Here is a 16,087-nt window from a genome sequence, read left to right as displayed (position 1 = left end):
ATTACGTAACCGTCTTGAATTGAGAGAACAGATAGAAATGGGAATAACAGTTAATTACACTATATCCCATGATTAAGGCAACATAAAATCACACGAGTGGAATATATCGGGCAGTGTTGTAAAAGAGATTAAATTCTGCGCATGTGCTAATTTTAGATCATGCTTCCGGTTACAGATGGGGTACTTACAGGGCCCTATGCAGATGGGCTCTGACCTTTCCTTTGCATTTAGAGAATTCGACCAGCTCTTATCATGGCTGCCACTTAGATACTTCTGGGTCACTTCACTCAGTTAGGCACCTTCCTAAGCAAAAAAGACTATTAGACCATAACCTATGTTCTGGGCTGTTCTGTCAATTCAGTGGATACACCATTTGGAAACAAGGAGGTAAGAGGCTGAAAGACATGCAAGCTCGCTTTTGTGTGACAAAATAGAAACATTTGTTTAGCTAATAAATGCAACGTATTGGTCTACGATTCCTGATTAAAAATTTGAAATTAGAATTTTTTTTTTAACAATCAAACGATTGAACTGCTTGTTCAAAAGAAATAAATAGAAAGTGTTTTAAGGATATGCTCGTAATTGTATGATGTTAATCTGACATGTTTTAGACTATGCACGTTTATCGATACACTGATTTATTTTACCATTCTGAAGTTTCCCTAGTGGAAATTCCAGTTGAAAACCAGTAGAAAATCCCAGTAGAAATCCAGTTGAAAACCGGTAGAAAACCAGTTGAAAACCAGTAGAAAACCAATAGCAATTTCAACTGGTTCCTACTGGTTTTTATAGGGAAACTGAAACACATTCAACTGGTTTCATAACTGGTTTCTACTGGAATGCCCAGTAGAAAAACCAATAGAAATTTCTACTGGAATATATTGGTCTGGTTCCAGTTGAAAAACAACTGATAGAAACTGCTGGTCTCAAGTGGTCTGTATTGGTTGAACTGGTCTCAGATGGTCTGTATTGGTTGAACTGGTCTCAAACAGTCTGTATTGGTTTTAGCTGGAGACAACTGGGTTATTGAGTTCACGTGAACTCACGTGGCGTGTGAAATGTTACAGTTGGTATTTGAATGGATTAAACTAATTTCAATTGGTGGAACCTGGAATTATAGTGAATACATCACTGCATGTAATTTATGTTTTAACAGTTTACTTCCACCACGTCCACACAGGATGAGAACACATACACCTTTGTATACTACAATCTCTATGTACACCTTGATAATAACAATTTAACAGAGAATACTGAAATACAGGCAACAAGTAAATGTATAAGGAATGCCTTTATTGTCATCGTAAATGTAGAACGAGATTCAGAGTGCAGTACCAAGCAACATAGAAGGAATTAAAATATAACTACAAAATGTAAACATAAAGAAAAAATAGAAACATACAAATACGAATATAAAATCAGTTTTAAGCGGCAGTGCAGTGCCTGAGGAAATGTTTTGTTTGATTGATTTAATACAGTACGTTGGAGGATGGAAATTTCTAAACATTTAATCGGCAGTGTGAAATTCTAGGCTATAGGCCTAAACATGGTTATCCAGGCATACAACATTCGCTGGTAATGGTACAATACAGAATTTCACTTTTAAAATCATACTTTGTCGTTCTTAATAGCGGTGACCTCCCTGATGGGCGACGCTGTTTCTGTCCTTATTTCGGGGAGGGGGCCCTCTTGTTCTCCGCTGTCGTAGCGAATTCTCGATCTTCAGCTGGGAACATTAGCAAAGAAGAAGTAACTTTACTGAAATTAAGTTTGAGTAATTATTTTATCAGCATTAGATTTGTACATTGCCTTTGCATTTAGTGTAAGGCTTCGGCGACTGCCATGTGTGCTGTTCCCGCTACGTGTTTTGTACAACTTGTATGTCAGCATAGTTGAACAGCCAGCCAATCTCGGTTTTCACGAGCCAGGAAGTGAGCGCCTTGCTTCTTTATTAACGTTCTTCATGTGCTGCAGGTGAAAGTTTACAAGTGAAACTGCGATAAATAAAAACAGAAAAGACTTAGAACGTCTCTTAACTAGTTACCGTATGACACAACTGACTAATAAACAGAATTACAAGCAAATGGTACATTAACGTGGTCATACATTAGTATACAAAGTTATCGTAAATTAGCATCGCTGCAACAACTGAATCGATTACTATTGACATCAATCTGCATACCATGTAACTAACAGTGCACATAGAGGAAAATCTAAGTTACTTATGCTTGTTCAATAAAGTACAAAACAACCAAAAACTTACAGACATTGCTTTCGAGGGTATTAAGAAAGGGAAGCCTACACACGCGCACATCTATGCTCCATAGCAACTTGCTCCATAGCAACATAGCACGTCCCTCTCTCACAATTCACAGCATGTCTCTTACAACGTGTCAAAATAAAAGTCATTCGTGGATTCAATGTAATTCAATGTAATGTGTGTCTATTTGAACAGCCACTGCATGAACTATAACCAATCATCATTGGCGACATACAAACTTCCTTCACCAACTTAAATCAGAGGGCAGAACACCATGAGCTGAAGAAACGAGTGAGGAGACCTACCGGCAGTGCAAAAGAATCAAAATTTGGAAATTCGAGAAAATCCGGTTCAGTTTCTCGAACTGTGCAAAAGAATCGGTTCACTAAAATGAATCGAACTGCCCACTACTATCATCGTCATAACAACGGTGTCATAGTGCTTCACATTTCAGCACAGTAGGTGGCGGCCGTGCGCATTTCCGTTTAACCCGCAGCAAGGAAACACGAAGAAGAAAAGACGGTGTGAAGAAGACGGGCAATAAACGACATTGGTTAAGCGAAACAGGAATTTTGTGGTTAAATAGGAAGCCTGAAACATTTAGCATATCTCGGTGGACTTCTACTAAGACTCTAAAAATTTTACTGGAAGAGCGTTGAAAAGCTTGCCAGGGCGAACACGTATTTGGCTGAGCTACGGTAAGATTGAGGTATAATCTGCGTGTGTATTGACGTTACACAAAGCTAGGCAACGTTTTTAGGCCGTTTTAGCAGGTGTTAGGTTATCTCGTTTATGTAACTGTACTAGGTTGCTGGAAATGATTTGGCCGTGAAATCGATTGAAATATGTTCATCTTAAAATGTTTGCGTTTTGTCAGCTAATGCTTATCTTTTCAAATGGCGCTTAAATTCTTTTGGTCATAAAACTTAGCTTCTCTCGTTTGGTGAGCTACGTTGGCAAGCCAGTTGGTGAATTGGGTAAACGTGTTGTCTTTATTGTGTTATCGGTTGAGCTCTCAGTCATATTCTTGTATTTACATGAGATGTGACCTCGACATCACCTTGTCTGGGAAATATCACGACAGCATATATCAGCGTTCACCAAAAATAAAGGGGAAGGCTTGCCGATTGCAGTCCGTACAAACTCAACGTACAAATCGCATATCTTATGTATTTCCAAACAGGATGTAAATTAATTCATCGTGCAGTCAGGTCAAATATGATTTACATGTAAATCAAAGGTGAAGTATGTTCCTAATTGTCAGTTTTGCGGTCCTATTTGTCAGGCCGGGGTTAAGTTGTAAGCATGCCCCAAACAAGCGAGAACGAATCGGGTCAGGAGGGAGTGATGGGCCTAGAGGAACCAAAGAAAATGACCCGAGAGGACTGGAGGAAGAAGAAAGAGCTTGAAGAGCAGCGAAAACTGGGAAATGCCCCTGCTGAAGTTGATGAGGAGGGAAAGTATGTTAGATCAATGCATTTATTAAGTGATGGAAAACATTCCTTGTAGTGTTATCTTGTCTTGTGTGTTGAGCTATGTAAATTTCGGTATTATTCATTTACACAAGTGTTGTTGCCTCCAGCCAGCTATGCTAAAGATTATGACTGCTTTCATGTCTTGTTTTCAGAGATATCAATCCTCACATTCCACAGTACATTTCATCTGTTCCTTGGTATATCGATCCATCCAAGAGACCTACTCTCAAACACCAGAGGCCCCAGGAGGAGAAGCAAAAGTCCTTTTCAGCAATTGGGGAGTGGTATAAGAGAGGGGTTCCAGAGGTGAGTGGAACATACACTGTACCTGAGCTAAAAGTATGGATGTATGACACATTTGAAAAAAGTCAAGAGTAGATTGAAGTTTTCCTCCGATACACCATTTAAGTATGCAAGTTAGCAAAATGACCCATTAGCTTGGATGTTTAAGTTGTAAAACATGTTGCTAAATGGAAAGTTCATTTTAAAAAAGACCCATGTAGTTATGTGGTCAAAATCAAAATTAAGTGGTCATATTTGTGGGCAAAGTGTTGTTTTCACTGCAGTGTAATTTGTGACACAAACACTGGTCTATGATGAATGAGATTTCCTAGAGCATGGAAAGCTTACATGTTGTCTTTGGAGGTGGTGATTATTTCAGATTTTTTTCTTGGCATCAGTCAAAGGTCATGCCTCGACCTTTTGTGGAAGCTGTTAAATGAAAGTGTTTCCAATCGGGGTAAAATTTGTCTAAACCCATTTGACTAAACCCATATTACAATCCTGCAAATATTTATACAGTTGGTTAAAATCAATGTACCCTGTTACTGCTAAAGTAATGAATAAGTTTGTTGGAGTTGATAGTCGTATATTGGTGTATATTTGAGAGTCAGTTTCATAAACAGTTATCATGTAAGTTTATTGTATGCATGTGTATAAACAGGTGAATAAAGGTCAAAATCTTCAAAAGAATTTTAGTATTCGTGAATCACCGTTTCTGGGTGTAGTGAAACATTTGGAGGTTCAGATATTGAAAGTTCTTTACAAACAGCAGGCTTCACAAACAAAACAACAGACTTGAGAAACAGAAGTCTTGCTCCCCCATCAAGATTTTTGTCTCTGACTTTACAGGAGCACTAAAACTAAATTTGACAACCTCAGTCAGCCGCATGTCCTCATGGTTCTCTCGCAATCGCATGCATGCTCAGACAAAGACGTACTCATTTAAATGTCTTATATCATAGTTTTGATGTCTTTCAGTTAGTAAAATTGCAGAAACAGATGATTATCTGAGAAAGATCTGGCTCAGACCATCTGTAGCATGTTAATTAGTGGCAAAAATGATGAACAATGACAGCAGATTATGTTTTCATTAAAAATTAGGTCGGTTCATCGGCTCTTTTTTTGAGGATTTAGTGGGCAAATGAATATAGCTAATTAACATAACTATATCAATTAGGGGTGTGCGATGGGTATCGTCTACAATAATATCTTAATTGCTGTTTTAAGGATGTGGAAGCTGACATTATCGAGTATGTCACTCACTTTGCAACAACCAATCAAAAACACACCTTGACAGTCCACACATTCATTGCGTCATGTAGCCTAGTAGGATAGACTACCATGCGTGTGCATTGAGAGTGCATGCAGTGTGCTAGTATAGGTGTACATGGTCACCACACCACAAATTAAGCTAGCGTAGCTGCCAAAAAATGCATGACTGAAGTTAAAAATGAGTGAACAAACAGTGCCAGGAGACATGCAGACACCACCAGTATCACAGTCTATGTTGTGAGATTAATTGCTAGACATGGATCATCCTCACTTGCATTGAAGTGGTTTGGCATTCAAAAGGATTTTGCTCAAAAGACGGCAGTCTGCAAACTATGTCGGAAATCAGTTGCCATTAAAGACAGCTAACTCGAGAACTAACTTGTTTCACTTTGACTTTAACGTACACATTTTTGAAGGATGCAAAATAATGCCTACTTATCGTTATCGGCAAACCCCCAGAAAATATCAAGATATCCTTTTTTTGCAAATATCACACACCTCTAATATCAGTATAAATATAGTTAGGACTTGCTTAGTCACTTTTCTCTGTCTGTGTGTGTGACTTTTGATGACAGTTCTTCTTCCCTGAGCTATGCATTGTTCAGTTCAGTGGTCAATTCACTGGCAAGCAAGCCCTTCTTAAAGCCTATTTTTTTATGTGCAGTTGTAAAAGTTTTGCTTTATATATTGCTGCTGGTCATGCTGTCACATGTTATCAAGAGTGTTGATTAGTTAAACAAAGCACATATTTGGCAGAAATATCACTGAACTGCTCTGTCTGTGCTTGTCATCCACAGGGTTCTGTCAGCACAAAATACCGAAAGGGAGCTTGTGAGAATTGTGGTGCCATGACACATAAGAGTAAAGGCTGCCTTGAGGTAAAACTGAAATCCTGCTACATTGGCGTAACGCTGCATTGTAATGTTCTGACTGTATGGATGGGGCTGGGTACCGAACTTCGATGCTTTTATGGCACCGACCGAATTGCTTGGGTACTATGGAATATCGAATAATGCCTTATCATTCGGTTCCAAATTTTGATATCTAAGGAGTAAATCTTATCAGCGTTAGAGCACTAATAAGCATGCAGCATGCTTGTACCAAGATCTGATAATGCTGATGATTGGCTGTCTGTGTTACAGGAACGCATCGTTTTTTTTTTATGAAAAACGCAGGTCAGAGCATTTTTTTCAGGTAGAAAAAGCAGTTGGGAGCATCTTTTGTAGCCTTAACAATAACAGATAACAGGCTAGTTTTCCTAACAACAAGCAGTAAACACAAACACTTACCAGAAACTCCTAGGATCCGTCTTGTTTGACTCCAGACACCCTCTTTATGATGAATATTATGATACAGTTTAGCTGTTGTGTTGCACAGTTCACTGTGCTCAGAAACTTTGGTGGTTGTCATGAGAAACAACAGGTCTCACTACTCCACTTGTGATTGGTCAGCTGTCAAAAAAGTGCTTGACATGGAGTGCTTTGTACTCTAATATTTTTTGTTGGGCCAGCAGTGGTTCAGGAGGTACAGCGGTCGTCAGGTAATCTGAAGGTTCCTAGTTCAGTTCTGGCTTTTATACATTTTTATCTATTGATGTTATGTTCACAGACAGCCTCATGTTGTGCTAAACAGGCTTATATTTTTTATGTTGTGAAACTGCTTTTAGTGTGTAAAATTGCCAAGGATCTGAAAAGTAAAACTAAAGATTTGTACCATAATGTGTAATGTAATTTTCTTTTTGTTAAAATGGATTTTAGAAAATTGGTTTAAAAAATACCAATTTATAATTGGTATTTTTTCTTATAAAAAAAGTATTGTTCGGGAACTGGTATCAAACTCAAGGTATCTGTGCCGGTACTGGTATCAAATTTTTGAACAATACCCAGCCCTATGCATGGACTCATTTGTCATTTTCCATACACGTAGTTTGATTTCAGATGCCACTGTAAAGGGTTTGGGCCAATCATGTGCAATCACTTGAGTGTGAGATGGGATAGTTCCTTTTTCCATAAGTGTGATGTCTGATGTTGGTCTGTGTGCAGCGACCGAGAAAGGTTGGGGCCAAGTTTTCAGGAACGGGCATTGCTCCAGATGAGCACAGTCAAGTCCAGCTGTCATTAGATTATGATGGGAAGAGAGATCGCTGGAACGGCTATGATCCAGATGATCATATGCGCATTGTGGAAGAGTATGCTAAAGTTGACTTGGTAAGTTACTTGACTGAAACATTCTTTATTTATTTCTTCAGCTTTGATTTCAGAAGTGTAAAGTACATGATTGTTGTTGTTCTGTTGTGGAGTAAAAGCACATTGTCATTTTAGATCTTGACTTCTTCACTGGCCAAGCTCTCAGACTTATTTATTTCTGAGTGTATTTATGAATGTGAGATCTTAATAGAGTCTTTCAGATCTCAAGATAAGTCATGGCTCTCCATTGCTGTCTAAACTGGATAATATTCTGAGGAGGGATGGGCAAATATCACTCCCAGCCAGTGTGCAAAGTTGGTAGACGCATATGTTAAAGGACTTGAAGCTGATAATGTGGTAAAGGATTACTCCAAAATCCTAATTTGTAGAATCTAGTCATTTTTAAAAGACCCCCTAAAAACATGTTGACAATTACTAGTTTTGCCTTTGAAATGTTGTCTCTAAGCATGTGTTACCTCCCTGACTTGGTGGGTATCAGAGAGGGGTGTGAGTACAAATCCTGCAACTGTAATTACAAACAGAAGAGACATGAACTTGAATTCGGCTTGACTGCAGGATTTGTTCTACCAGTCACCTTTATACTGTATTCATTGTTCTATTTGCAGATCACACTGTGACACATTTTCACCACTAACTAGGCATGTGGTCGCATAGTGCTGAGCCATTTAAGGTTTCTGGCCAATGTGAAGCCTTTACAGTTTCTCTAAAGGTTATAATAAACTATACACAGTATATACATCAGATGACATCTATGTAATCAGAAAATAAAACATTTTTATTGGGCATTTAAATTCTCTAACACAACTTCTTGCTGTGTCACAGTTATTCTTTACTTAGTTGTTCTTTAATACAAAATACTGTTTCATACGTTTGCAATTATTCTATCATTGCAGTCCAGTATTTATTCTATCGATACATAGAAAGATTCTTAAAACTTCTTTTTTTATCAGTTGTAAAATAAAAACTATCAAGGTATTTACCCATGTTCTTCAGTACTGCTTTAACTGAACCAAAGTACCACAACAAACAAAAATAAACCATTGGAAAATATGCTCTTTGGCTCCGTTCATTAATTGTCTTTAACCCAAAAATTCAAATAGTTCAACATATTCACAATTCTGTACAAACTGCTTAAGGAAATTAACTAAATGGTCTTTTTCTGCAAGTAACCATAACGTCACTGTTTCTCCCTAGAGCAGTTACTTACAACCATTTTCTGTCCTTTGAATTTGGGAATAGTACAACATATCTGAGCTTGTAACAGGCATAGATCATCTCGTAGATCATTTAAAAATATAGGTGTAGCTTTTTTTTCTAATTAATTGCCTTTTATATTGCATACCTTTTCCTAACGTGTTTTGCTTTATGAACTGCTCATATTTTTAACCTTCTACACATGTAATGTACAATGACATACCGATTCTCTTGGGTAGTATTTGTATGTATTATTTGTATTCAGAAAAGTGTAAAAATTTAGCATTATTGTAGAGCATTGAATAGTCACTTTGAAGAAATGTGTCAAATTCACAGTTGATGTATATTTATATGTGTGAGTGAGTGCGTGTATGTATGTCTGCATCTTTCTGCTGGTTTATATGTATGTTTGTATGTGTGTGTGTGTGTGTATGTATGTATGGCTGTCTTTGTCTTGGTACTGGTTTGTGTGGTTGTATCTAGGTCTGTGTCTTGGTGCTGGTTTGTGTATGAGTTTATATCTGTGTTTTGGTACTGGTATAACAGCTAATCTTTCTCCATGATACAGGCTAAGCGAACATTAAAAGCTCAGAAGCTACAGGAGGAGTTGGCCTCTGGAAAACTAATGGATCAGGCTGTAAGTGCCTATGTGTGTTTCCCATTATAAGTAATTAACATTTATTCAGCACTGGATGAATTGAATTGAAAACTTCTTTTAAGAGTGGAGAATGTGGGAAATGGACTGTTACACAAAATAGACATTATATAATTTCACAAGCACTTAACTGAGGCCAGTGTATGCAGAATTAGTACATAAGTAATGTTTATCTCTATTTGGAGAGGCAGCATTATAATCCCACATGTGCAGGTTGGCCAGTGCTTAGCCAGATAATGCTGCATTTCTGTGTTGCAGCATAGGCCTTTAGCTAACTTGTCATTGGATCTAAGCAGCTTCACACAGAATTGGTAGTGGATTGATACAAGTTATTGGCTCCTCTGGACAGTTACTACATTGATGTGATTTGGTGAAGAATATTGATTAAAGAACATTTGATTTAATGTTTCCAACCTTTATAGACAATGTATATTCAGAACTGAAATGTAATGTAGTCTCTCTTATGTCTCCCTTTTTTTAGAATTCCCGAAAACATTTGGGAGATAATGAACATGGATCTCAGGTATGTAGTGCATTACTTTAACATGACTTTAATGTTCTGCAGCTGAACAGCTGTGGTAAATCAAAAGCTTAGCTGTGTGGTTCCCAAACTCAGTGGTTGATGTTTTCTTTCATAAGAATTACTGCTCTTTTGTTTCATCCTTCAAAGGAGCGAGATCACAGTGAAGATGAAGATGAAGATAAATATGCAGATGATATTGACATGCCAGGACAGAACTTTGACTCTAAGAGACGGATTACAGTCAGAAATCTGAGGATAAGAGAGGATATTGCAAAGGTAAGTATGCATGCCATTTCCTTTCACTTCCTATTACCAAAATCGGTTTAGATTGGAATTTATCTGTCTGTAATACATGTAGTAGGTATGAATGGCTAAATGCTTTTCTTTTTTTAATGAGAAGTGTCCCTTGGTGTTTTAATTGTTTTACACAAACTTTAAACCCTATTGTTTTTAATTGTTTAGTTTACTTAAAACTGTTTTTTTTTTTTTTTCCCCCATTGCAGTATTTGAGAAATCTGGATCCAAACTCAGCGTACTACGACCCCAAGACTAGAGCCATGAGAGAGAACCCATATTCAAACACTGGCAAGAATCCAGAGGAGTATGTTTCTGTACATTCTGTAATTTTTCTGTTCAATATGGTGATCCTGTCGCTTGCTCTGACTCCTAATGGATCTTTATGCTTTTTCAGGGTGGGCTATGCCGGAGACAACTTTGTGCGATATTCTGGCGATACTATTACCATGGCCCAAACACAGTGTGAGTGCATCTATGATTCACTTTTGTAGATTTGTGCCTGTCTTGCTCTTTCTTTATAACTAGTCCCTGGTATATTTGTGATATATATCTGTGATAATAATCTTTATAATGTAGGAAGCAGTCCTCTATCCCAAAGCAGATCAAACATTCAGGATAATTTAAAGAAAATATTACTGCTCTTCTCATGAAATTAGTTCAATAATGTAAACAAATGTAGTGTAAAATATGTGATGACTGTAGTGTCTCTCACGAAGACATAACATGAACCTCAGCCTTAATTGGTCTTTGTAGTGTTTGCCTGGGAAGCTTATGAAAAAGGCTCAGAGGTCCACTTACAGGCAGACCCCACCAAACTGGAGCTTTTGCACCGCTCTTTCAAGGTCAAGAAGGAAGACTTTAAAGAGAAGCAGAAAGAGAGCATTCTGGACAAGGTACGCTGTGTAATATTTGAATCTTCCTGGCTGCCGTGTTTGTCAAACCATAGACATAAAGTGTACTAACCAACAAGACTGGTGTAACTCTGAAAATGTCCACAGTGGATGCTGGTGTTTGCTTAATGACATTTCAGATGGCAAAGCCTAAATCCCCCTCATGCCACCACTTGACTGCTCTCGGGTCTCAGAACAGTCCTGGTCAGTTCACTTACTCTGGGTGTTATAACATGACTCCGGCTGTTGTGAGAGAGGTTAAATACTGATTTGAATGAGTTAGTCTCTCTACAAATAAGGATTGGGGTGTATGTGTGTGTGTGTCTGTGTGTAAGTGTGTGTAAGCATACATACAGTATACAACAGAAGTGAGTACACCTCTGTGCAATCTTACTTAAATGTCAAATGATTCAAAATTGTATCACCTCTCAATAATTGCATAATTTCTAAGTTGAAAAATAGAGTATTTCCTCCACTTGTCAACTTGACATCTCTGTTTTGAATCATTTGACATTTAAGTGAGATTTCACAGGGGTGTACTCACCTCTGTTGTATACTGTACATGTTGCTTGTGTATGTATGTTTTTGTGGTAAAAGTGTAGGAAGGCAGAAGGCATGTGAGTTCCCCACCCAAACACAAAGTTTTGTAGAGTTGTAGAGTTCTCCTACAGCAGTCTGCCCTTTAATAAATCAGATAAGGAACTTTGTGTCTGAGTGGCTTCCTTAATGACTCTGTAAAGGAATGTGTGTTTTGTGCAGTATGGGGGTGAAGAGCATTTGCATGCGCCACCTCGAGAGCTGCTGTTAGCTCAGACAGAGGAGTATGTGGAGTACTCTCGCCATGGTGCTGTGCTGAAGGGGCAGGAGAAGGCAGTGGCCCGCTCTAAATATGAGGAGGATGTGCTCATGAACAACCACACAGTGAGTACCTCTGGGTGGACTTTACTGCCTCTCAATTTCCACTCATTTAGAAAAATGATTTTGATCTGATGATCTGTTTGCCCAGCACGTACATGTCTGATTTGTATAGTGATGATATTCAATTCAGTGTCTTAGTGTTAATAAGAAAATTTGGTTTTATGTCTGAAATCTGAATACTTCCTGTTTTTAAGTATTGACTTTGACTTTGAGACATCTCACTATAAGAATAGGAATATGTGTAACTTTCTTGGAGATGAATGGGTAAATACAATTTTTCTTTTTCTTAAAGAGTATTTGGGGCTCCTACTGGAAAGATGGTATTTGGGGCTACAAATGCTGTCACTCACTGGTCAAGCAGAGTTACTGCACTGGAGAAGCTGGAAAGAAAACAGCGGTGAGATATCGTCAGCCCTTTCTACTTTTCATTAAACACAGCCTGTTCCTAGGTCTGGGAAATATTTTGGAACAAAAATAATATAATGAATAATTAAAGCATGTATCTTGTTATACCAGCTTTTAAGTTCTGCATCTTGAGAACTACCAGAGTAAAACTGTTCTTTAATGAAAAAAATATATGTAAAATTATGAAGTGTTTTCAGATTATTAATTTTAGTGTATCTTCCAGAGTAATTCCTCTTGCCTTTTGTTTGAGGATGGGCTGATGGCAAAACAGGAAGAAGAGGAGCCAAAAACTCTATTAGAGGTGCAGACTTAGTTTTTAACCTCTCGACTTACTCTTTCCTTTATTTCTAGTAGTTTAACATTTTCTGAGATAAATATCATTTTTGTTGCAGATGCACCAAGAGAAAATGAAAGAGAAGAAAAAGAAAAATAAGAAGCACAAGAAGAAAAACTCTGACAGTAGTGATGAGGAAATAGAGGCCAAAAAGAAAGAGAAGCTGAAAAAGGTAGAGTTCAACAACTGTGCCAAATAACCCTGACATGTTTCAAATCGGTGCTCTGGTTTGGGTGTGAGACTGCAAATGTTTTGGGAGAGAGACATTTTTTCTCAGATTTGGGTAGGAACGGATGGCTAGAATCGAGATTGCAGGACCTCACCAAAATGAACAAAGAGCCGCTTATTTGCTTGAAAATGGATCTGATTTGTCTCTTTTCCACTACGGCGGTGCTGGTGCCCATGCCCGTGCCGGTGCGGAGCCAGTGCTGCCTTGGTGCCTTTTGAGAACCGGCCCGCATTTCCACTGGTTTGGGAACCGAACGCTACATAGCGAAAGTTTGGGTAATTTCCGTGGGGAAAAAATAATGTTGGACAGAACGCATCTGCTTGCTCTTTATAAATTTACTTTTACGCTAGGCTTCCACACAGCGAAACACCTCACGAATTTTGTCTCATAACTTTTTGCTCTGGGGGCAAAATTCATGAAAATAGTAAGTCTGTCACCTAGCTCAAAAGTTAAAACGAGTGTTTAAATGAAGGTCTGCATGCAGTGGTTTATTTGCACCAGCCAGAGCCGAGAGAGAGTGTCTTTTTCTACCACTCTGGGTCCGACTACGTTCATGTAACATGTAAACAACAGCCCATATTGATGTAGACACAAATTGTTACTCATGCATCTTTTAATCATATACATATTTTCATGCTACAAATATCCTTTAGCCTACCACTACTTGGTCAGACGTTTTTTGTTACTCCCGCCTCTCTAAAGAACGTCACGTATCAAACGCTGAACTGATTGGTTCTCGCGTGGTTTTTATTTGCATAGCCTCTGACGTCAGCGGTTCCAACTTTTGGGACCAGCAAATCTGTGGTGCCGTGCCGGTGCCAGCTTTTCGGCTCCGGCACCAGTATTTTGTCAGTGGAAAAGCGCAGCCCCGGTGCTCGATCGGGCACCGGCACCGCGGCAGTGGAAAAGGGGTAAATTGTGTGTCTGGTTTGCCTTGACTGAAGAGGCTCTAATTGTGAATTGTAAAGCTCACTTAGTATCTGTGTTTGTTTATGCTTTTCTTCTCCCAGCTTCTGAGGTGGCTTCATGAATTATTTAATATTTTACATGAATATTAACATATGATTTTAAGGGTCATGTTGTAGTTTGATTGAGAAAATGCACACACAGTTGAAAAGACACAAGCTTAATATATGTAATATGGAAAAGACTCCTGCTACATCTTAGCATTAGCTTCTAACTAAGTCAGAATATGAGCACTGTTTCATGAGTGACACCCATAAAATAACTGAAGTCAATTTGAGTGGCACCCATAAAACAACAGAAGTCAATTTTACAGTAATGCACTTATTTTTTCTTTTTCCTTTTTTTTTTTAGTTGAACATAGTGTTGCAAGGTGTCTGGTTATGTGAACAAAAACATTCAAGGGATATTCTAATCATTGATGAAATTCTTATCTAATGGCAATATGCTTTGTTTCTCTGTGTTGCAGGCGTTGAGTGCGGAGGACCAAAGACTGAAGCAGGTGGCCCAGCTGATGGAGATGGATGAAAGGAAACGGCCATACAACAGCCTGAAGGAGGTCCGGGAACCTACAGAGGAGGAAATGGAGGCCTTCCGCATGAAACGCAGCCGCCCTGATGACCCTATGGCCTCATTTCTGGGCCAGTGAACGTGTTCTTAAGTCTATAATGTATTTGTCTGGCCGTCGTGTCTGTAACAAACCCCAGCAAACAGTGTCAGTACCCCCACTTTATCCACAGTGTATATACCCCAGCTTTACCCACAGTGTCTTTACCCCCACTTTATCCACATGCCATTACTGAACATTTGTGTAGGTTTACGTATGTACACGGCAACCTAATACACATGTCCGCCATAGCCTGGGGCAGTGAGACAGTGAAAGCACAGCAGATTACGATTAGCAAGTTTTATATGTTAACATTTTTATTCGCTTATGCTCAGCTATGGGTAGCTCTCTCTTAAGAGGTATAAACAGCTTTTGTAACTGCCATCATTTTAAACTCATTGACCCCAGTGCTTTGGTAATTTGTCATTATTTTTTACATAATCGAGCGTGGAAAAACTCAAAATACAAAAATACAAAGGAAAAAAAAATACACAGCTTTTGGTATTGCAATATAATCTTTTTTTTTTTTTTTTTTTTTTTGGCAATGTGAAATTGCTCTTTCGTTTGAGTTTTGACAGAATAAAGACAAGTTTAAAAACCTTCACTGAAATATTTATTGTCTTGAAGTCCAACACACATACTAGTTCAGTTGCTCCGTTCAGCACCTTTTATGGTAGTCACGCCGCACGTAAAGAGGTTTCAGTTTAAAACGGTATGTTCAATTAAGATTTCACTCGGAAGACTGCTGAAGGTGGGGTAAACATCAACCAGGGATTACAAGACATAGATTTATATCATGTAACTTCTTTTACGTCCCACTGTAATTCATTGATGTGAACAAGCTAATTGAGAAGGGAAGTGTTGAACAATGATTCTCTGTGAGTGAACATGTTACGCGTTATGTTACGTTCCCTGCTGTATTTGTGCAGAGTATTTGAGCAGATCCAAGCCGTTATTACATCATGTTTAAACTATTAGCTGGCAGAGAATGTCAGCATTAATACAGGGTGGGGCTATGGGTTTTCATTCCGAGGTCGAGGTTTCCAAAACCAGCACAGAGCAAACCTATTCATTTTGTTCATTTCTCAACCATCAGGATACCTGTGGTCAGCGCTTATTCCAGTTCTTCCTCGTTTGTGGGACTACAGTTTTTGCAGTCAGGTGCAACATGTTATAAAGATCGATGACCGACATGTTTATTTTTTCTGATAGTATTACTTGTTTTGCGTCGCCAGTTTGCAATTAAATCAGAAAAATTTACTCATGTTAGCGTCTTCAGTTTTCATGTTACATAAAGTCAAATAAGCTGTTAAAAAATACTGTACCATGATACTGAAAAGTTAGAAAAAGAACAATCTTCACTCTTCGATCTGAGTCTCGAAGCACGTTAACGATAATATCTAGCTTGTGGGTGTTTACACAGGACCAACTCCGAGTTAAGACTTCTCACAGTATATTATTGTTTATATTTCATGTTATAGCCTATTTTAAAACAATTCCTCATTTTTGAAACGGTATAATACTTATATTAATCTTCCCCTCTCCCTTCTCGCTTTCATTGTAGTACAGCTGCAAC

General features: G+C 38.4%; 1 protein-coding gene across 2 annotated transcripts; it reads left to right on the top strand.

Moving 5' to 3' along the window:
• The first annotated feature begins 2,787 nt into the window (after window positions 1-2,787).
• On the top strand, window positions 2,788-14,989 carry slu7 (SLU7 homolog, splicing factor). Of its 2 annotated transcripts, none has more exons than XM_030783930.1 (16): window positions 2,788-2,958; window positions 3,546-3,720; window positions 3,888-4,041; window positions 6,087-6,167; window positions 7,332-7,496; window positions 9,259-9,327; window positions 9,827-9,868; window positions 10,016-10,144; window positions 10,372-10,469; window positions 10,560-10,627; window positions 10,919-11,058; window positions 11,815-11,976; window positions 12,266-12,367; window positions 12,602-12,679; window positions 12,771-12,884; window positions 14,374-14,989. In XM_030783930.1, the coding sequence occupies exons 2-16, from the start codon at window positions 3,566-3,568 to the stop codon at window positions 14,551-14,553; spliced, it is 1,737 nt and encodes a 578-aa protein (XP_030639790.1). In that variant the 5' UTR covers window positions 2,788-2,958; window positions 3,546-3,565; the 3' UTR covers window positions 14,554-14,989. The 2 variants fall into 2 exon arrangements, with proteins under 2 accessions (XP_030639790.1, XP_030639789.1); XM_030783929.1 differs by having other exon boundaries at window positions 12,266-12,370.
• The last annotated feature ends 1,098 nt before the right edge of the window (window positions 14,990-16,087 follow it).

The sequence above is a fragment of the Chanos chanos genome, chromosome 9 (genome assembly GCF_902362185.1).
Source record: "Chanos chanos chromosome 9, fChaCha1.1, whole genome shotgun sequence".
NCBI lineage: Eukaryota > Metazoa > Chordata > Actinopteri > Gonorynchiformes > Chanidae > Chanos > Chanos chanos.
This window is presented reverse-complemented; position numbering and strand designations above follow the sequence as displayed.